At 45.6% G+C, this 21,769-nt stretch overlaps 1 protein-coding gene across 3 annotated transcripts in view; it reads right to left on the bottom strand.

Annotated features, from left to right (window-relative positions):
• The window catches only part of SCAP (SREBF chaperone), a 49,914-nt gene extending 28,615 nt beyond the window's left edge, over nucleotides 1-21,299 (bottom strand). Inside the window, exons 1-2 of one of the 3 annotated variants that reach the window (XM_033132547.1) lie at nucleotides 21,177-21,299; nucleotides 3,197-3,415 (exon numbers count right to left, since the gene is read on the bottom strand). In XM_033132547.1, coding sequence (XP_032988438.1) covers nucleotides 3,197-3,318 — 122 coding nt within the window. In that variant the 5' untranslated portion in view covers nucleotides 3,319-3,415; nucleotides 21,177-21,299. Of the gene's footprint in view, nucleotides 1-3,196; nucleotides 3,418-3,745; nucleotides 3,766-21,176 lie in introns of those variants that run through there. The other 2 variants (XM_033132548.1, XM_033132550.1) reach the window with 2 other exon arrangements.
• Between the last annotated feature and the right edge of the window lie 470 nt (nucleotides 21,300-21,769).

Raw genomic sequence — 21,769 nt, 5'->3', positions numbered from 1 at the left:
CCGCCTGAGGCCCTGCAGAAGGGGAGCTGCTCTGGACAGAAGAGGGTGCTGGGTGGCAGCAGATGGCGAGGCCTGTGCCCTGGGTGCACGACCGTGGCCTCCTGGCCAAGCCGGCCCAGAATCTGAGAATTTTCTGACACAACTTTTATTGTCTTTAGAGGCCGAGAGATTTCATCGAGCCTTGGAAAACTTCCTAAGCCAATCAGATTTCGAGAAAAGTTTTTGTAAAACTCCTTTAAGATTACATGACAAAAATGTCGGTTTGGGAAAATAAGTACATAGCACTAAGAACCAGCCTGTGATAGTACAGGCTGGTTTTTCTCTCTGAAGAAAAACAGGGTGACTTCAAAAACGAAAAGGAAACCAGTGCCCTCAGCGGTGGGACCACAGGAGGCAGGCAGCAGGTTCTCAGAGGGGCAAACCAGCATCTGACCCTCCCTGCCCTTTTGCTGTGGGAGCCGTGAGCTGAGCGACCAAGACCATACACAGGAAAGGTGAGGAAGGCACCCCTACCTTCCCGTGGAGCTTGGCCCAGCTGTTCTCCCCCAGGAAGCCTCCCTGACATTGTGTCCCTTTGCACCAAGGCTACGTCCCATCTGCTGTGCACGACATCCGATTACAGAGCAACTTGATGGTCTCCGGCCAAGACTGGGCTTTGAGGGGAGGGTCTGTGTTCCGCTCACTGGTCTGGCACAGAGCTCGGCACATATTACTGCCATCTTTACTGAGGTGGCCTGGTGCTAGCTCCTCACTCCTGTTATGTGGGGCCACTGCTTCAAAAAGCCTCTTTGTTCTCTGCCTCGGCAGATCCTGCCAGGCCTGCTCCCGGCCCACTGCTTCTCCGGCTTTTTGTTCAAGGAGCAAACTCCTCCATCACCGGTATCGGCACTGCACAGCGAGCGTCCCTCACTCAGGTCCCATCAGCGCACTAAGTGGAGAAGGTACAGACGGAAGTGCCACGTGGGCCTGCCAACTGCGGCACTTACCACCGACCAGCTCTCCACGCCACTTTCATCGTCTTTCAAAGATCTAGGGCCTAACAAGCACCTCCAAGGACGTTAGGCAATGGAATACCATGTGTGGAAGCCCCCGGGGAGCGACAACCTGGGGTCAGTGAAATGAGTCTCCCTCTGCTTCCCATCAGCCCACCTACCCTGATCCCCACCCACCCTTGTCAGGACCAGTTTTCAGCCAAGAGCACCTGTGGGGGATCAGGCAGGCTCAGCTGCAGCCGGGCTGAACTGGTTGTTAAATATTGTCACCATCACATCTGCCTCTTCCCCAACCCTCCACGCCATTCCAATTCGCCCGGAGTCGAGGAGGCGTCCTTCATACTTGAGACCTTGGCCATCTCACAGAGTTTCCACACCAGAGGCCCCCACGTCATAAATCCAAGGACAGTCTGTTTTGAAACATGTGTGATATATTCATTTAAAGATAAGGCCTACTGCGCCCAAGCCGCTGCTACACACAGCTGCATCTCCTGCCCAGGACGCCGCCTGGGGCCAGCTGGCAAGCCCAGTCCCCAGAAGACCAACGGCCACGAGGAAACATCCTTCCCTTCCTGTAGAGAGCTGTCTTTGCAGAACTGCTGCCCACACAGAACATGAGTTTAACTCCAGGTACTTGTCCAGCTTACTCTTACCTCCCCTCCTTCCCATGCGCAAGGGCTATTAGAACTGAGAGGAGTGGAGGGGGCGCTGGACCCCAACCCCTCAGCAAGAGGCAGTAAGAGTGATGATAACCTTGAGCGCCACCACCAACGGCTGCTCCAGAAGTTAGCATAAAAGAGAAAACACTTTTAAGTGAGATGCAGTAGAACTTCAGAGAAATTTTCAGGAAAGACACAGCCTCCCAGGATGTGGTCCCCAGGCCTGGGAACTTGTTGAGACGTAAATGCTCAGGCCCACCCTAGACTGGATGAATGAGAATCTCGGGTGGGAACCAGCCCCCCAGGTGACTCTGAGGCGAGCTCAGGTTTGAGGACCAGTGCCTCAGCACACAGGCTTAGAGAAGTATGACTCTGAAAGAGCGCGATGGGCCAATTAACTTAAAGGAAACAAACCCAAGAGCTGGGTCCTCAGAGCACTCCTAACTTACCAATTACAGGACGTCGCCACAGGATCTTGTCCCATACAACGCAAAGGTTAAACATCAATACAAATATTGAGCCAGAGCGAGGCGAGTCAGGGTGACAGGACTGTGGGTGCAGGCCAGTACCCCTGGGCCTGGATTTGAACCGGTTCCCCTACTCATTAACTATGAAGACCAGGCAAATCTCTAAGCCTCCAGCCCCCTTTGGTTAAATGGAAACTTAACTGGACCACTTCCCAAGGTTATTATGAGGACCGGTGAGACATTTAATTACACACCTGAAGCACCAGCAGAATTTCTCAATGAATGATGTTCACCTTTTTAGTCCTAATTAAGGAAGGACTTGGGATCATTAACTGCACTGAACAGAGGGTTCAGCGCTGAGCATCGTCCTTCCCGCACAGCACTGAAAACATCTACAAACTTAGCTGTACAACAAGTCTGGAAACCAGAAGCCTTTCCAGAGGCAAGGATAACAGGGTGGGCGCTTTTCACGGCTGTCAGTTTTAGAGCCAAGAGCACCATCAGCCATCTCACATCAAGCGTCTCTGTTTACAATGTCATCATTCTGTGCGGCTCTGAGACAGAAAGAGCTCTCACAACAGTCCTTGCTGAGCACAGCAGGCTGTGAGAATCAACAAGAGGTCCGAAGGAGGCCCCAGGGTAACAGAAAGTGACTAGAGAGCAGAGAACCAAGTCTCTGGAGTTAGCCAGGGAATTGTTCAAACAGACTTTGCTTTGCAACACTCGAAGGCTGCTCTTAACCAAAAAGAAACTGCCACAGCTGAGAAGGAAAATTTTAAAAGTCATGCCTTTCAGTTATCTTGCGGTTTCTTAGAATTGTCTAAACATTACTTTGAGACAGATTACCAGTGACGTGAACCAATCTGGTGACTCACTAAAAGTCAGGGCCAGCCTGGACTGTTTCAGCTCAGTGGCTAAACACCCCAGGGCCCAAGCTCTGCATTGGGCAGCTACAAGGAGCCCCAAGTTCCTTGTGCAAAAAGCACACACAGTCTAAGGGCTACAGAGCAGTCGGGGCTGGGGAAGCTACTGTCCCGAGACACCGGCCCACTGTATCCAGGGCAACTGGGAAACATACCAGCAGGCTAAGATGCAGAGCCCCGTGAAGAGGATGATGGGGATGGGGTAGGACGCACAGAGCAGCCCATGGTTGTAGAAGGCCTGGGATATCTTCTCACGCAGCCTGTCAGTCAGGGTCATCCTCAGCGGAAGTCACCTTGCTGCCATCCCGGAAAGTGACCATGGATCAGCCTGGCACACGTTGCACAGCACTGACAGTGGACACCATCTGTGGTACCTGCCAGAAGGGAGAAAAGCAGTTACCAGAATGCCGGGCTCTGCACACGAGGGTTCTGGGGGGTTGGCAGTGACGTGGGCAGAGAAGGGTTCCAGTATACCTACACGCAAGGCGTGGAGACGTCGATACACACACACACACACACACACGACCTCGGTCAGCTCTTAGTGACTGAGCTACTGTCAGTCTAACCAAAGATGCCAAAACACTGCTGCTCTCGCTCTGGTAAACTCTCAGCCCTCTCGGTACTGGCACTAACAGGCCACTCCCCAGAGAGGGCACTTTTCTCACGAGTGGCAGGGGAAAGCACGCACGTGTAACAGACATCACCTTCTCAGCAGACAACCCCTTCTCTCTGCCACCGGCATTCTGGACGCCTTCCCCACCCTTCTCTGTGCACAGGCCAGGTTGAGAGAAATCCTTGGGATAAACCTTTACACAGGGCTGACCGTTCAGGAAACACATTCTTGTACAGTGATTCATTGATAAAGAATGTTCAGTGGGGTAGCCTTCAACAAAGAAACACCAAAAAGCCTGGGCCCCTGACATGAAACCAATGTCACTTGGCAGCAGCATTAGAGGGAAGTTGCTGCGCCTGGTCCCCTGTTGTTCCCGGGAGCGTGCAGCAAAGGGCCCCTCCTGTCCCTGTCTGTCTCCTCCTCTGAGCAACAGCAGCCTGGTACGGCTCACGGGAACCACCTCCCTCCATGGGATTGGCCGGGAAAGGTTGTCAGTCAAGGTGCCCCGCCCTGACCCCCCGCCAGGCCGGTTGGGCCTCTCTCCCTGGACTTTGCTGAGCAGGAGAAGAAACAGGAAGTGGATGTGGTGGTCCTTCCTCGTCCCCAAGAGATTCCCTGCCCCCAAGATCGCAGGCTGCTTGGGCTCCAGTCCTTTCTGAAGAGGAGCTCATCAGCTTGTCCTTGCAGTCTGTGAGCCATCCCATAGCCTTCCAACAAACCTTCTTTTCGCTTGCGTGAGCCAACGTTAATTTCTCTTGCTTCCAAGCAGAGGACCTTAAACCAATAAAATCAGAAAAGAAGACTCTAGCTGAAGGCCCGGGGATCCAGAACTCCCTTCCTTCCTGCGTTCTCCCATGGAATCCACATTTAAAGCCACCTCTCCTGTCCCATGTTGCTGTTTGTGTTACAGGGAACCTGCCCAGGCACGTGGCTTGGCTTGATTAGGCTCCCTGATGAAAACGCAGGCCAAAGAGATGACTCCTCAGAAGTGTCACCACCAGAAACGAGAAGCAAAGTGAGTAATACCACAGCCCACTCACAAGGAACGGCTGTCACTCCTTCCACCTTCCTGGAAGCACAGCATTAAGGGCATACGCACCGGCAACCTTCTCAAGAAATCTGAAGAACCCTCCCTCTGTGAGTCAATTCAATAAGCAAGGGAGAGAGGAGCCAGGAGGCGACAGCTGCTTGCCCCAGGGGCAGAGGCGCTCACAAAAGCTGAGCCCTCACAGGGCTCACCTGGATCATGGCAGGTCACAGGCTCAGGTATGGACCTGCAGCATGAACAAAGGCTCCGAGGAGGAAACGCTTCTGCTCCTGCCCCGACAGGAGGACAAACGAGATACACACCTGCAGAGAGACCCTATCAAGAGGATCTCTGGAGACTGATGACCACAAACTAGTGGTAGCTTTTCCAACCTCGGTCCTCTGACAAGCCCCAGATTTCTTCCCCTAAGAGTCTCCCAAAACCAAGCCCTCCAGGAAATTCTGATCCTACTAATCCCAGGCCCCTTCTGCACCCATATCGGCAACCAGGAGGGAGAGGGTCCCACCTCTGCAGTCCAGCTCTTACACATGGACTTACACTGACATGAGAAAAAACTGTCTAATTCACTTCCATTTTGCAGCAAATACAACTCTTTCGGACATGACTTTAATTAGTCAATTTCAGATTCACTAATCTTTATTAGTTATACTAATTGTTAACTTTCACAGCACCTGGAAAACAAAGGAAAAAATTTAAAAATAAAGAAATCCAAATTCTAGTCCACCTACCTGAACCTAGCAAGAGGAGACATTATTCATCTCTAGTCCACTGTATACATTTTCATGCAAAACTACTGCAAAGCAAAATGTATTCAACCTGAACCAAAAGCCTGCTTTTCTTACATTGCCCCACACTTAAGGTTTCTTCAGATCAAAATCTACAGTCCTGAGCCCTAAATTTAAAGAGACACAACATACAGAAGGCCTGAGTGGGTGACATTACATAAAAACGTAAACAATCCTGCCACCTGCCTTTGTGGAAGACCCCACTACAAGCAAAAATGAAGGAGTTTGTTATTAACCACCCAAATTACAGAGCTGCACATGAAACCAGGACAGAAGAACAGTCCAGAGGAGCCTACAGAGAAGACCAGCCCAGATTGAGTCAGACCCACTGGCTCAGGAAATAAAGGGCACTAAGGAACAGAATGAGTCTCGGGGGGCAGGCTCATCCCACTCTGTCATAAGCTGGCTGAAGGTGCCCATGGTTTTGAATCCACCCCAAATGACATAATACTTGTGATAATTGTAGAAAAACCCACATACACAATATATTAACATAAGACATGATTTAAAAAAATAGTCTATGTATTTTGTGCATATACTCACCAAACTCTTAACATTTAAAATTCTGTTTAACCAACTCACACACATTAAGAATTAACCAAGGAAAATAAATGCGCCAAAGGGCCACGGGAGACGGACAGACTAGGAAAAGAGATGCAAAAAACCGTAGAGACTGCAGGCCCCTGTCACACGGCTTTCCAGGATCATGTGATGAAAATCCTGACCATCTCCCCCAAGCTTCAGCCACACTGGACCTATCATGCTTGTTCTTTCCACAAGTGTTTACTGACTGTCCCATTTCTCTGCAGTAAATGCCTGCAAGTGAAACGGCTGGTTAGTATGTTATGTTTCAGTTTTCTTATTAACTGTCAAAGTACTTTCCAGTGTGCCCCTACGTTTTACGTTCCCACCAGCAGCATATGAGAGCTTTTGCTTCTTCACATCCTTGCCAGCATTTGGTATGAACACCATTTTTATTCCAGCTCTGCTGGATACTGATACTGATACTGATACTAATCGAGTCTTAAATTGCATTTCCTAGTGGCTAGTGGCAGTGAATAGGTACGCATGTATGTGTGTGGCTCCTCAGGGTGATATATATATATATAAGAAAGATCACGTCATTTGCAAACAGAGATAGTTCAATTTCTCCCTTTCCAATCTGGATGCCATTTGTTTTTCTCGTAAACGGTCCTGACTAGACTTTCTAGTACAATGTCGAACTGTAGTGATGACAATGGAATCATCTTATTCCTGATCTTAAGAATAGTGCATTCAGTCTTTCACCATTAAGTACCATATCACCTGGGAGTTTTCTATAGATGACCTTTATCAGGTTGAGGAAGTCCCTCTTCTATTCTTACTAGTTTGTTGAGCATTCTTTTCCATCATGAAAGGGGATTACGCTTTTTTGTGTGTCTTCTGAGATGATCATGTGGTTGTTGTTTTTTAAAATTTATCTAATAAGGTGTTTTACACTGATTGATTTCTGACATGTTAAACCAACTTTGCATTCCTGGGTATGATCCCTTTAAATGTTGCTAGACTCGGTTTGCTAATGTTTTGTTGACTTCTGTGTCTATATTCCTAGGGGTACTGGTGTGCAGTTTTCTTTTTTAATGATGTCTTGGTCTGGCTTTGTTATTAGGGTAATGCTGGCCTCGCAGAATGGCAAAGGAAGTGTTCCCTCCTACTTTTTTGGGAAGAGCTCTTGATTTCTTGATAAATCTTTAGACATTTGGTAGAATTCACTAGTGAAGCCATGTGATCTTGGGCTTTTATTTGTGGAAAGTATTAAAATGATTAATCTCTCTACTTGTTATAGTCTATTCAGATTTTCTATTTCTTCTTAAGTTTTGTTAGTTTGTGTGTTTCTAGAAATTTGCCCATTTCATCTAGGCTGTCTAACTTATTGGCATAGTATTTACGTTCATAGTATTTCCTTATAATCACTGTGACTTCTGAAAGGTTGGTGGTAATGTCTCCACTTTCATTAATGATTCTAGTAATTTGAGTCTTCTCCTTTTTTCTCAGTCATTCTAGCTAAAGATTTGCCAAATTTATTAATCTTTAAAAAAAACCCAACTTTTGGTTTTATTTGCTTTATTGTTCTATTAGTCTCTATTCATTTGTTTCTAATTTAGTCTTTATTATTTTCTCCCTTCTGTTTGCCATGGGTTTATTTTGCATTTTAAATTTTAGTTATTGTGATACTTATCTCTTCATATGTTGTCAAGGTTTCTATTTATTTTTCAACAGTTATAGAAATCTACCATGCATTTTCTATAGGTTGATTCTAAAATTTGATAATCATTTAAAAAGCATTTGGAGAATCTGATAATACATCTGCCATTCGCTGAGAAAGCCTCAGAATCCCTAGCAGGGCTGACAGAATCTATTTTTCTCCTGAAGCCAGTCAGTTACGACTGGAGGAGATAACGGCTTCTTCAAATGCAAAGACAGTAACATAAGACTTCAAGGAAATGAGAAAGTCAATGAAACATGACACCACCAAAGGAACACAATAATTTTCCAGTTACCAGCCCCAAATAAACAGAGATCTGCAACCTGCCCAATAAAGAATTAAAAACAGTTCTTTTTAAAGAGGCTTACAGAAAGACAATTCAGTGAAATCGGGAAAATAATACACAAACAAAACTAGAAGTTTGAAAGAGATCATAAACAAGAACTAAACAATTTCTAGAGCTGAAGAATACAATGAATGAAATGAAAAATGAGAGCCATCGATGGCAGATTTGATCAAGCAGCACAAGACTATGTAAAGTAAAAAACAGGTCATTTGAAATGATCCAGTAAGAGGAAAACAAAGAGAAAATAATGAAAAAGAATGAAGAAAGCCTATGATGGAAGAAAGCCTATGAATGATGGAATACCCTTAAGAGAAACAATTTGAGCATTGCTGGAGTCCCAGAAGAAAAGAGGGAAAAGAGGGCATAAACCTTATGTAAAGAAATAATGCCTGAGACCTTCCCAAATCTGGGGAGAGATTTGGACATCTAAATTCATAAAGCTCATAGGTCCCCCAAAATATTTTCTCCAAGACATACTATAATAAAACCATCTAAAATCAAAGACAGAGAATCTCAAAAGCAGCAACAGAAACCGCACCCCCCACAACATACAAGGCTATCAGCGTATTTCTCAGCATAAACCTTACACTTCAGCCTAAAGTGGGATGATATATTCAAAGTGCTGCAAGAAAAGTTGCCAAGCAAGAATACTTTCCCCAGCAAAGTTATCCTTTAGAAACCAAGAAGAGATAAAGATTCTCCCAGATAAAACACAGTTAACCTGACTGTGGTAATCATTTTACAAAGTATATATATGTCAAATCATTTTAAATATACACAATTTTATTTGTCAATTATACTTCAATAAAGCTAAAAAGTTAAATAGTTTTAATAAACTAATAGACAGATGCTTGGCAAATGTATATACACTGGCTTATGTGACAGCCATGTGCCGCATACACAATGGTGACCCCATAGTACACTGGAGCTGAGTTTCCCGTAAGACATGGAAGGATATGTGGTTCGGGAGGAATTTTCCTTTCTCTGACAGGAGAATAGCCAGGCTTGGCCGCAGAAGCCCTCTCACTCCCAGCAGCTCAGTTTTGAGGGCACAGATTACATATCAGTCAGCCACTGACCTGTTTCAGCACCGAGGAGCCTCTCCCCCCAGATCTACTTTGCAGAGCATACTGCTGTAACTTGTGTTGAGGACCTAAGACCCTGTACAAGGGCACAGGTCCACAGGAGCCACCTTAACAACATTAAGTGTCACGGCCACTTTAGTAAAAGCTTTCTGCGGTAGGGTGGAGCCAGCCTGTCTCTGTACCTTGGAAATATTTTCAGGTTGTAGGGATGTAAAGCACAGAGAAGTTTTATTTCTTCCGATTCAACGCCAGAGAGAGCCCTTTGTGCCAGACAGGGTCGATGGAACCAAAAACAAATTTCCAAGGTCACTTCCTCACCCTTACTTCCTCACCCTCTCTGTGCTCACCAGCCTCTTTTTTCTGAATACCACAAGGTTCCTTAATCTGACCACTAATGCAACAAGCAACAGCCAAAACCACGTCGCCATGGCAATCCCCGCTGTTCCTCCATCTCTCCACCTTGACTTCTCATTCCTACTGAGGCTCAGGCCACCTTTCACTTCCTCCTGCCAGTCGCTATTCCGGGGATCTAGGCCTTAGCCAGCCAGTTTCTCCTCAGTATTTCCACTCCATCCAACCCACATCCCTGTTCATGGAGCAGCCCTGGCAGCTCTGCTGTCCTATTTCTGACCCTGTGGGAAGGAAGCAGGGGAGGACTGGTGGCACAGTGTTTACAGTCCACAGTAGTGTCCAGTCATGTCCAGGCCTTCACATTTGCTCACCCAGGGCAGCTTCCAGTCCTGCAAGCTCCACTCATATACAGGTGTGCTATTTCCTATCTTTCATAGCATATTTTTACTGTGCCTTCTCTATGTTTATATATGTTTAGATACATAAATACTTGACACTGTTAATTAACTATAGTATTCAGTACAGTAACCTGCTGTACAGGTTTGTAGCTCTGGGACAACAGGCTACACCATATAGCCCAGGTGTGTAGTAGGCTGTACCATCTAGGGTTGTGCAAGCACACGATGATGTTTGCACAGTGACGTAATCGCCTAATAACACATTTCTCAGCATGTATTCCCATTGTTAAGCAACGCATGACTATGTATGTATATGTATGAATGTATGTATATAAGATACAGACGTCAAGCACGAATTTACATCCTTCTCAACTCCAAAGCTAAAATCAAGCCCAATGGGAACATATTAGAAGAATTCCCACTAAAGTCAAAGGCCAAACAAGGCTATGCACTTAACCACGACCATTTACTACTCTTGTGGAGGTACTAGCTATTACCATTTGGTAATAGAAAGAAAACATAGGTATACAAATAGAAAAGAACACGTAAAATTATCATTATTGGCAAATATTATATACCTAGAAAATCCAAGAGAATCAACTGAAAACCTTTCACAGTTGATACAAGAATCAGGTATGGGGCCTGCCTGGTGGCTCAGGTGGTTGGAGCACCGTGCTTCTAATGCCGAGGTCACCAGTTCGATTCCCACATGGGCCAGTGAGCTGCACCCTCTACAGCTAAGATTGTGAACAACGGCTCTCCCTAGAGCTGGGCTGCAAGGAGCAGCCAGAGGTTGGCATGAGTTGCCGTGGGCTACAGTGTGCCGCTAGGAGCGGCGGGTGGCCAGCACCAGAGCTGCCATGAGCTGCTGTAAGCGGCCAGCCGACGACTGGCGACTGACTGCCTCAATCAGGGGGAGCGCAAGGCTCATAATACCAGCCTGGGCCAGGGAGCTGTGTCCTACACAACTAGACTGAGAAACAATGGCTTGAACTGGAGTGGCGGTGGGGGGGTGGGGGTGGAAGAAAGGGTGGGAGGTGGAGGGGGGGGAATATCAGACATGGTAGTGAAAATTAATATATAGAAATCAATGCCTTCACATACATCATCAACAAGAACAGATAATGCTTCAACAACACTAAAAACAAACAAAAAAAGACCTGAGAATAAACTTAACAAGAAATGCCAAGAAATCTCGCAAACTGAGGGACATAAAAGAAGACTCAACAGAGAGAAAGGCATGCAACCTCCTTAGTGGGAAGGCTCATTACAAAATGTCACTCTTCCTACGATGACCTAAAAATGTAACATAGTCCCAATAAAGACAAACGGGACCAGGATTTTTTTTTTAACATATAGAAAAACAAAAATAGCCAGGAAAATTCTGAAGATGAAAGATGATGAATAAGAATTTACTTTACCAAAAATCAAAACCTGCTATAAAGCTAGAGCAGTTAAAACAATGCAGTACTAACACATAAATACACAGATTACTATATAGACTACGAAGTCCAGGAATAGACCCAAATGTACATGATATGTGGCAAATGACAAAGGATATTTAAACAAGTGGGAGAAAGATGAATTGTTCAGTAAAAAGTGTTACAACAAATGGGTGCCATTTGGGAAAATATTTAGTTAGATCCACACCTCAACCACACACCACAATGAATCAAATGGGTAAAAGATTTGAAGGTGAAAAACAACAGATAAAAAGTACTTTAAGAAACCAGAGGATAATCTGTCATACTCTTCTACTAGGGAAGATCTTCTAGGCATAACAGGAAACCCAGAAGCCTTAAAAGGCCAATCGATATGACCTAATTAAAAACCAGATTTTTTTTGTGATAAAACCATGCTAAATAAAAAGATAATGATCTGAAAAAAATATAACTGCAATTCATATCACTGACAAAGTGCCGAGTTCCTTCGTATATAAACAATTTCTACAAAATCAATTTTAAAAAAACAAAACCCAACAGAAAAATGGGCAAAGGGTACAAACAGCTTTTTCACAGAAAAGAAAATGGAAATGGTCCTTCAACCTATAGCAACAGGAGAGTCACAAATTAAAACCCCTGCTATAATATGAGTGCTCATTCTATTACTCTTTTAACTTTTCTGTAGGTTGAACTAAGAAGTTTTGGACAAAAACAGAGAGAAACTATTTTTTTACCTATCGAGTCAGCAAAGATGAAGCTGTGTAGTACAGTGGTACAGGTAAGGGTGTGGATGAACAGGCGCTGCATACAGGACAGGAGCAGATGTGGGCACACCCTCTAGGCAGGTGTATCTGGTGAGAGCGATCCACACGGCAGAAGCATGTACTCACCAACCTCGCACTCCTGGGTCTAGTAAGTGACCACCAGATAGATGCACTTGGCCAGGAGGGACTGGTACATACAGAACGTTACTCAGTGTTGTCTGCACTAGAAGAGTTTAAAAACATCTGACGTGTCCATCAGTAGAACTCTGGCTCAATGCATTAAGGTACATCCTGACAATGGAATACTGTAAAAGACAGTGAGAAAGCTCTTGCATATTGATAATGAACTATTATAAACAGAGACAAAAAGCAAAGGATATAGTGTGCTACCTTCATGTAAAAGAGCTCTCTGTGTTTTTGTCTGTAGTATGCACAGAACACCCCTGAACGGACACTCAATCACTGTAACACTGGCTGCCTCTGGGGAGGGGATCTGGGGCCAGGGCTAAGACGGAAGGGAAACTTTCCCTGTCCACTCTGTTGTCCCTTTCGCATTTTGTGCCATGTGAATGTATTACTGCACTGAAAAGCTAAAAGGAAAAAATAATGAACAAAGCTTGCCTGTGGAAGCAGCAGCCCTCCCTTCCAGCTCTGTAACTGTGTATTTCCAGCCTGCCCTGTGTTTACTCTGACTCCCTCGGCCTCCCCTGACCAACTGGTCCCTCTCGGGAGAAGGTCACAGCTGAATCACCTTTGTGTTCCTTAGAGCATCTCGCACCTTGCCTGGGGCCGAGTGGAAAGTCACTGCAGGTCCGTTCACTGTGCTAAACTAGTCCACTGGGACAAACAATTCATCTTGGGAGGAAAGAAGATCTTTCTGAATGTTGTTTTACAGAATGGACCAATGATAAGGACAGGAAATTCTGCTTCTCTAAGCATCAAAATTAGCCAAATAAGCTGGAAGAATTTTCAGCAGACCAAGTTAACAGTACTGAAAAAAGAAAGGAATTTCAGTTAATGAATGAAAGCTGACTTCATAGAATCTGAAGCCTGAGGACACACAAGAGAATGGTCAGAATAATCATTGGGATGGCACAGCAATGCCCAGACAGAAGGAAGAGCAATTTACGTTCACTGGTGGTGGCCATCACAAATAACCACGTTGCGAGGTGGCCTTCTTTCTCAATGAACGTCAAGTATGTCAAAGGTTCCTTCCACAATGTCAGTTACCTACACTCTTATTCCCTCCTGACCTGGTCAGGAATGACTAACAAAGGGATTGAACTGACCACTGCTATGATGTGTGCAAAGAATCTGTTTTACGGCTAGAAACAACCCAGGAGCCCAATAGGGCAATCCCTGTCATTTCACAAGATGAGACCTTTGGCCCCGGGGAAGGGTGCCCTTAGCCTCAGTCCCAGCAGGTGCAGACACCAGCCTCCTGCTCCCAGGCACACCTGGGCACATCCAGGTATGTTCACACAGGATGAAGGCCCCTTGCCTGGTTTCCTGCCAGAAGTGTGATCTGCTGGGGAGCACCAGGGTTCCTGATGCTTTACCCAAAAGTAGAGGTGTGATGAGTCTATTTCATTACCATCTCAAAAGCTTTTAATAGAAATGCCGTGGAAAGATGGTTCCATTCCAAACACAAAATGTGCAAAAGGGCTGTTTGTGAGGGAAAGAGTGGCAAAGAAGAGAGCCAAGAGATGGAGTTCATCTGGGGCCCTTCTCCTTGGGACAGTCTTCTCAACAAATGGTGCTGGGAAAACTACACAGCCACATGCAAAGAGTTAGACTGGACCGTTCATATACAGAAATTAACTCAAAATGGATCAAAGACCTGAATGAAGAGCTAAAACTGTAAAACTCTTAAAAAGAAAACATAGGGGAAAAGCTTCATGATATTGGATTTAGCAAGGATTTCCTGGATATGACATCAAAAGCACAAGCAACAACAACAAAAAATACACAAATTGGACTTCATAAAAATTAGAAATTTTTGTACATCAAAGGGAACTACCAACAGACTGAAAAGACAACCCACAGAATGGGAGAAAATATTTGCAAGCCATATATTTAATAAGGTATTAATAGCCAGAATATATTAAAAACTCCTAGAACTTGGCAACAAAAACACAACCTGATCCAAAAATGGACAAAGGACTTGAAAAGGCATTTCTCTAAAGAAGATACACAAATGGCCACTAAGCACATGAAAAGATGCTCCACATCACTAATCGTCAGGGAAATACAAATCAAAATATAGTAAAATACCACTTCACACCCACTTAGGATGGCTTTATTAAAAAAATTTTAAAAAAAGGCAAAATGGAAAATAACAAGTGTTGGTAAGGATGTGGAGAAATTAGAACCCTTGTGCATTGCTGGTGAAATGTAAAATGGTACAGCCGCTGTGGAAAAGAGTATGGCAGTTCCTCAAAAAATGAAATATAGAATTAACATAAGATACAGCAATTCTACGTCAGAATATACCCAAAAGAATTGAAAAGAGGGACTTGAACAAATACTTGTACACCCATGTTCACAGCAGCATTATTCATAATGGCCAAAAGGTGGAAACAACCCAAATGCCCATCAACAGATGAATGGATAAACAAATGTGGTATATACACACCATGGAATATTATTCAACCTTAAAAAGGAAGGAAATTCTGACACACGCAACAACATGGATGAACCACGGGGAAGTCATGATACATGAAACAAGCCGGTCACAACAAGACAAATACTGTATGATTCCCCTCATATGATATACTCAGAGTCGTCAAACTCATAGAGATACGACTTAGAATGGTGGTTGCCAGGGGCTGGGGGAAGAAAGAATGGAGAATTGTTTAATGGGTACAGAGTTTCACTTTTGCAAGATGAAAAGAGATATGAAGATGGCTGGTGGTGATGGTTGGACGTTAGGAAATGTACTGAACGCCACTGAACCATACACTTAAAAATGGTTAAGATGGTAAATTTTGTTATGTGTATTTACCACAATAAAAAAAATTAGGGGTGGCCGGTTAGCTCAGTTGGTTAGAGCGCAGTGCTCTTAACAAGGTTGCCGGTTCGATCCCCACATGGGCCACTGCAAGCTGCACCCTCCACTAGATTGAAACATCTTGGAGCTGATGGATCCTGGAAAAACACACTTAAATAAATAAAAGTTAAAAAATATTAAACAACAAAAAAGAATAAGTACACGAGAGGGTGGGGCTCAGAGGGATGCAACTGTATAAAAAAAATAAAAGGAAATAAGGATAGGGACAAAGATTTGACTATAAGAATATAATCACAGTAATGTTTAAAACAGGGATGAAATGTGTTATGTTTTATGGTAAAATGTAAGACAAAGGGTAAAATTACCCATTAAAGGGTAAAACTACCCATTAAAAACAATGTTATAAGCCAGAGGTGAGGTTAATAGAGAAAGCACAAGTCAGAAGACTGAATACAAATCAGACTCTGAACTCCCCAGTGGCCAAGGCAAAGAGGGAAACATTATCCATACAGTTCACAGTGTACCTTAGACAAAATCAAAACAGTGGCTCAGAAGAGGTACAGTCATTCCAAGCATTGACCCTGAAGGAAATTTCTAATTGGCTTCTCAGATTTTCTTGGGGATTTTTTTTTTTTAATTGGGGAAGGGGAATAGGACTTTATTGGGGAACAGTATGTACTTCCAGAACTTTTTTCCAAGTCAAGTTGTTGTCCTTTCAATCTTAGTTGTGAAGGGTGCCATTCAGCTTCAAGTTGTTGTCCTTTCAGTCTCAGTTATGGAGGGCGCAGCTCAGCTCCAGGTCCAGTTGCCGTTGCTAGTTGCAGGGGGCGCAGCCCACCATCCCTTGCGGGAGTTGAACCGGCAACCTTGTAGTTGAGAGGCCGCGCTCCAACCAACTGAGCCATCGGGAGGCAGCTCAGCTCAAGGTGCCGTGTTCAATCTTAGTTGCAGGGGGCGCTGCCCACCACCCCTTGCAGGACTCCAGGAATTGAACCGGCAACCTTGTGGTTGAGAGCCCACTGGCCCATGTGGGAATCGAACCGGCAGCCTTCGGAGTTAGGAGCATGGAGCTCCAACCGCCTGAGCCACCAGCCCGGCCCCTCTTGGGGACGTTTTATACAGATCTCAATGCAAGCTGATGGGGCCATGCAAAGTGAGTTTAGTAAAAAGCAACCGGAAGAGGGACCAGAATAATGCTGCTTCCTTAGGATCCCGCTTTATCCAAAGACAAAACATCGCCTGGAATGGGTGCATTGAAGCACCTTCCAGCACAGGCCCATGGATATTCTTTCTCACAGTTGAGCTTGGGATGGCTCTTGGGAGGTAAAGAATTCAAGATTACACTTCCTGGGCTGGCCCGATGGCTCAGGAGGTTGGAGCTCCATGCTCCTAACTCCGAAGGCTGCTGGTTCAATTTCCACGTGGACCAGTGGGCTCTCAACCACAAGGTTGCCAGTTCAATTCCTCGAGTCCCGCAAGGGATGGTGGGCAGCGCCCTCTGCAACTAAGATTGAACGCGGCACCTTGAGCTGAGCTCCCGGATGGCTCAGTTGGTTGAAGCACGCCCTCTCAACCACAAGGTTGCTGGTTCGACTCCCGCAAGGGATGGTGGGCTGCACCCCCTGCAACTAGAAACGGCAACTGGACCTGGAGCTGAGCTGCGCCCTCCACAACTAAGACTGAAAGGACAACAACTTGACTTGGAAAAAAAAGTCCTGGAAGTACACACTGTTCCCCAATGAAGTCCTGTTCCCCTTCAATTTAAAAAAAAAAAAAAAGAAGAAAAAAAAGATTACCCTTCCTGACAAGAATACGATATGCAACACTCTCTGGTGCCTGCTGAACATTGGTCTTCATGTTTCCATCCGTCACTGCCACTGTGACAGACAAATATGAGTGAGTGTCAAACCAGACTTGGGCCCAACAGAAGGTAGAAGGAACCTAGTCACCCCCTGGAGAGGAGCAAAAACATGACCTGGCAGAGGGAAGAAGGGTTGGGTAGGTCAGCTTCGGGCAGACCACGAGATGGGGGCAACTGAAGATCTCAAGAGGAGAGGGACGCTGCCTAGGGCCTTTCTGTGTCCCAGTGGTCTTCTAGGGGTGCAACCCAAGCCCACAGCCAAGTACAGCTAGCTGGGCTGGGCAAGGCTGCTCAAAGAAGAAACACAAACACAAAAAAACATAAAAACAAATGAGATTTTATGTTTGAAAAAAACCAAAAATGTTGTAGAACCATTTTATACATGAAAAGATGTTCACACAATGACATAGAAAAGATACGAAACAGTATGCTCCCATTATATAGAGAGAGAAAGAGAGCAAGAGAATGAGCAAGAAAGAAGCCTGAGAAGAAGCCTGCTAATGGCCACACTGGGATTAGACAATTTTAACTGTGTGTGTGCACGCGCTTGCCTATTCATTTTTCTTCAACGTGAATGACTTGTATTAAAAGAAACTCTGATCCCTCAAGAAATGTAGAAATGTAGGACTGCAAGAAAAAAAGTAGAAATAACACTATAATTGAAAATGCAATCTTAATTATGACATCACCTAAAAATAAGAAAACTGGCTAAAAACAAGAGCCAGTTATGGACTTGGTGAAATGCTACTGTAAGACTGACTGATGCTGACGGGGGTTCAGTGTGAAGCACGGTGCTCTGATCTGGGGTGCAGCTGTATGGAGCCGTGGCTCTCCAGGCCAGCAGCAGCATCTGGTCATTTGTCTGAAATTCAAATTCCTGGGCCTACCTCTCACACAGAATCAGCGACTCCACAGGTGGGGTTAAAACAAGCCCGCCAGATGCATTTTGATTCACGTCAGGGTTTGAGAATCACTGGTATAATGATACCTCACTTAGATAAAAATAGCTTGTCTAGTTAGGAAAATGTATTTCTTGCTCAAAACCCATGCTGTTATTTTAATCTAAACTCTGAACAAATACTAATCTATTCAATTCTGAAATGACAAGCTGGAAGATGATAAGAGATAGTTTTTAAATTAGGTAGAATTCTGAAACTGTTCATTTTGAGATAAGGTACCAACTGCTGCAGTGGAATGAAATGAAGACAACTCTAGTTTGTAAAAAGTGATAAGGAATCAATGTATTTGGAATTTCAACAGATGATTTTAAAATACTCTAATGTTGGGGAACAGCACAGATACAACTATTACAACTGTCATATTTGCATGAACTGATTATTTCAGTCTCTCTGTCATCTAACTAAAATGAACATGCTTACAACAGAAGAGGTCCAACAAAATTTTAACTTCCAAAGAGCTGTGTCAGTCACTGAGCTTAACACTTAAGATTGGTGCTATATTGGAGACATAAAGGCCAGTGAGACACCAGATCCTCTTTCACACTCATGACTGCAATTTCAGAATAATTTATAATTAGTTATTAATATGAAATACCATTCTCTCTGAATTATGTGGAATTACATTGAACTGCACTAGACTTCCAAGGCAGGAACAAACGGTTAGCATAGTGCCTTACATATTTTATGCATTCAGAAAATGTTAAATATCAAATTAACCAAAGGTTTTCGATTATAAACCCCAAACAAAAAAATTTGAGTATGCAACTCCAATATGTGTATATTTATATATAAATTACACATGTACTCCTGTAACACTGTATAGTGCACACTGTAAAATATATAATAAAAATTAAGTAGGGCTGATATAAACAAGATCGGTTTTAATTTTATTTTCCTGAGACCCATGCACACTCTTGAAAACACACCCACACATGCTTTGGACTCCACTGTGAAGCTTGTGTGGCCCAGAGACGCTGGTAACATTCTCAGGAGCGCCCTTAACCACCCAAGTGGAAGCTGGCAAATGCAGTGGCCAAACTGCTGTCTGCTTCCGGCTCAGTTTCACCATCTGACTTACGTCTGTGAGGTGGGCTTCCTTCCTTCACCCTATCACCTTCTTCTGCTACCGCCCACCTGCCAGTGGGCAATGGCAAAGACGAGGAAGCCAGCAAGTGCAAGACCAGCATAAGAGCATGGACTCTTGTCTGACCAACGTAGGTTTGCACCTGGGCTCTGCCTCTAATTCACTAGGTGACCCTGGGCCAGTCAGATAACATCTCTAAAACTACCAGTAAAAGGGGTGATAACAATATCATCTCACCTGGTTATGATGATGATATGGTCATTAAGTGAGATAAGCTATTATTAGAGCACCTGGCACAGTACCTAGACAGCACAAGTGTTCAATAAATATTTTACCTAGTATTATTATTTCAGGTGGCAAAAGGAGTCACTTGGATTTTGTTTCATCGGCCAACTCAGGAAGGAAGCAAGTTAGAGTGGGAGTAGCTCAAGTGGAGGAGTCCCGCAGATGTGCTTTGAAGGCCTGACCCACCGTTTACAGGCTGGGTGACTCTGGGAACCCAGTTACTCCCTGAGGGGCAGTCTTCTCATCTGTTCAATGGGAGTGATGACACAGACCACACATGAAGTACCTGTCAGAGCCAGTAAAACGGACACTGGTGGCAAGCAAATGGCCACCAATGGTCCGGGTAGGCAAACAGCACATAAACCTAAGTGTCATTCGAGGTCTTTGGGCCACACTCACATGCGTGCCTCCCTGAAGTCTACCACTAAACGTTAGGAAATGCATGTGTACTGAACCCACAGGTAGGGTTTGTTTCCCAGCTGGACAGTTCATTTGCTCATCCATGACCTCGGGCAATTCACAATCTCTATGCCTCCATTTTCTAGTCATAAACCGGAGTAGACATTTTACCCACCTCCCAACAGTAAGCTAGGTGATGGGGGTGGGGGATGGCAGTGATGATAAATACATGGAGACCTCTGGAGAGGAGCTCTTTTTGCCACAAGAGCAAAAGAGAGAGTGCTCAAACACCGTATTAGTTTATAATACATGAGATGTAATTCTTTCAATGTCAATCTATTCATTCAAAGAATAAACATGGAGTTATATTTATACATAGTTTGTGTTTTTTACATCGTGTGTGCAGCGGGGATGCTGCAAATGTGTAAAACACTTAAAACCTAAACTATATTTACACTTGAAAAGATACAGGTCGTCAATTAGGCATCACTCAGAAACACCTAAAACCTATTCAGCGCTGACTGTACACCCCAGAGCAGACCCTGACTCCTTCCTTATAAAAGCTTCAGTCTTTAGCACAACAGCCTGGGATGATGGCACACCAATAAGGACACTGCATAACTCAACTCCACGAAACGTCTGGTCAGATGAAAGAAACACACCTAAAGTAAACATCGTTAAAAAAAAACTTATCTACATCCTCTTTACAAGAATTATCACAAAAATCTCCGGAAATCACGCAACCCTGATTGTCACCATAGAAGGTGGGGCAGTAAGTGGCCCAAACTAGGGGAAACTCCAGCCAGAGTCCCCCCAGAGACTCACCACCCCCTTCAGCCAACAGCATTTCCACCTGTACAACTTTCTGCCATTCAAACTAATGCTGTCGTAACGTTACAATCCTGTTTGATACACAGAGGTAATAAACCCACCCAGAAGTAAACAGAGGCAACGTTAGCGAGCAAAGTTTGAGTTTGGGCAAAACAGAAAACGAGAAACCAAGCAAAACCCAGCAAAGAAGCTACGTGGTGCCTTTCAATCAGATCTTCCAAAAGAGGCAGGAGTGGACAGCGTGCTCTCCCCCGCACTCTGGGCAACTCAGACAGCCCAAAAGCAGGTTCTAGAACCCACGGCTTCCCGGGGCACAGCGGGCCAGGGGCGCAACAGCACGACCCCCTCTCCCGGCGGCGATCAGGCAATGGTCACCTGAGGCCAGAGGGTGGGGTGGGGGCGCGCAGCTCGCCCGGGCCGGGGCGAGGGGGGTGGGGGTGGGGACGCGGCGGCCCGGCCCCCTCTCCCGGCTGCGGTCTCCTTGCCCAAGCAGCACGGCTGCTGGACAGCGCCCACGCCCGCGCGCCCGTGCCCCTGGACGCCCCCATCCCGGAACTCCCGGGGCCGCGCGGCGGGAGGCCCGAGCCGGGGCCCGCGAGCAGGCGCCGTGAGGACACGCGCGGCGGTACCTGTGGCGGCAGCTGCTTCCAGCGGCGGCGGCGGCGGCAGCGGCGAGGGCGGGGCGCGGCGTGCGCGCTCCCAGCCCGCAGTCCGGTGCGTGGTGCCCGCCCTCTCCCTCCCGGCCGCCGGGCGCCGGCGCAGCTCTCCGCCCCTTCACCTCTCACCTCCTACCTTTCCCCTCCCTCCCCACCGCCCTCCGCACGTGTTCCCAGTGGCGCGCGCATGCGCAGTCGAGCCCGGGCCCCAGCTCCCGCTCGCCCCCTGGCGGACGCCAGCCACCCAACCGAGAGGAAGAGAGAGGTAGCGGGCCCGGCGTGGACCTGAGGACCGCACCGGGGCTTTTGACAACCCGCTCCAGAGTTATCAACAACATGCACAAGATGCCCACGTTCCCTGTTTTATAACAGCAAAAAATTAAAAGCAGCCGATACACAACAAATGCAGATGGGTCGAATAAATTATGTCCATAAAACGAGTCTCCCTACAGCCTTTTGAAAGGATGTTTTATGAATACTGATGTTGAAAGATGGTTCAGTGAGTTGTAGAATATACTCGCATTTTTGTTTTTTAACAAGGGTCTGGGGTGAAGATTACAGACGTT

This window comes from Rhinolophus ferrumequinum, chromosome 17, assembly GCF_004115265.2.
Source record: "Rhinolophus ferrumequinum isolate MPI-CBG mRhiFer1 chromosome 17, mRhiFer1_v1.p, whole genome shotgun sequence".
Lineage (NCBI taxonomy): Eukaryota > Metazoa > Chordata > Mammalia > Chiroptera > Rhinolophidae > Rhinolophus > Rhinolophus ferrumequinum.
This window is presented reverse-complemented; position numbering and strand designations above follow the sequence as displayed.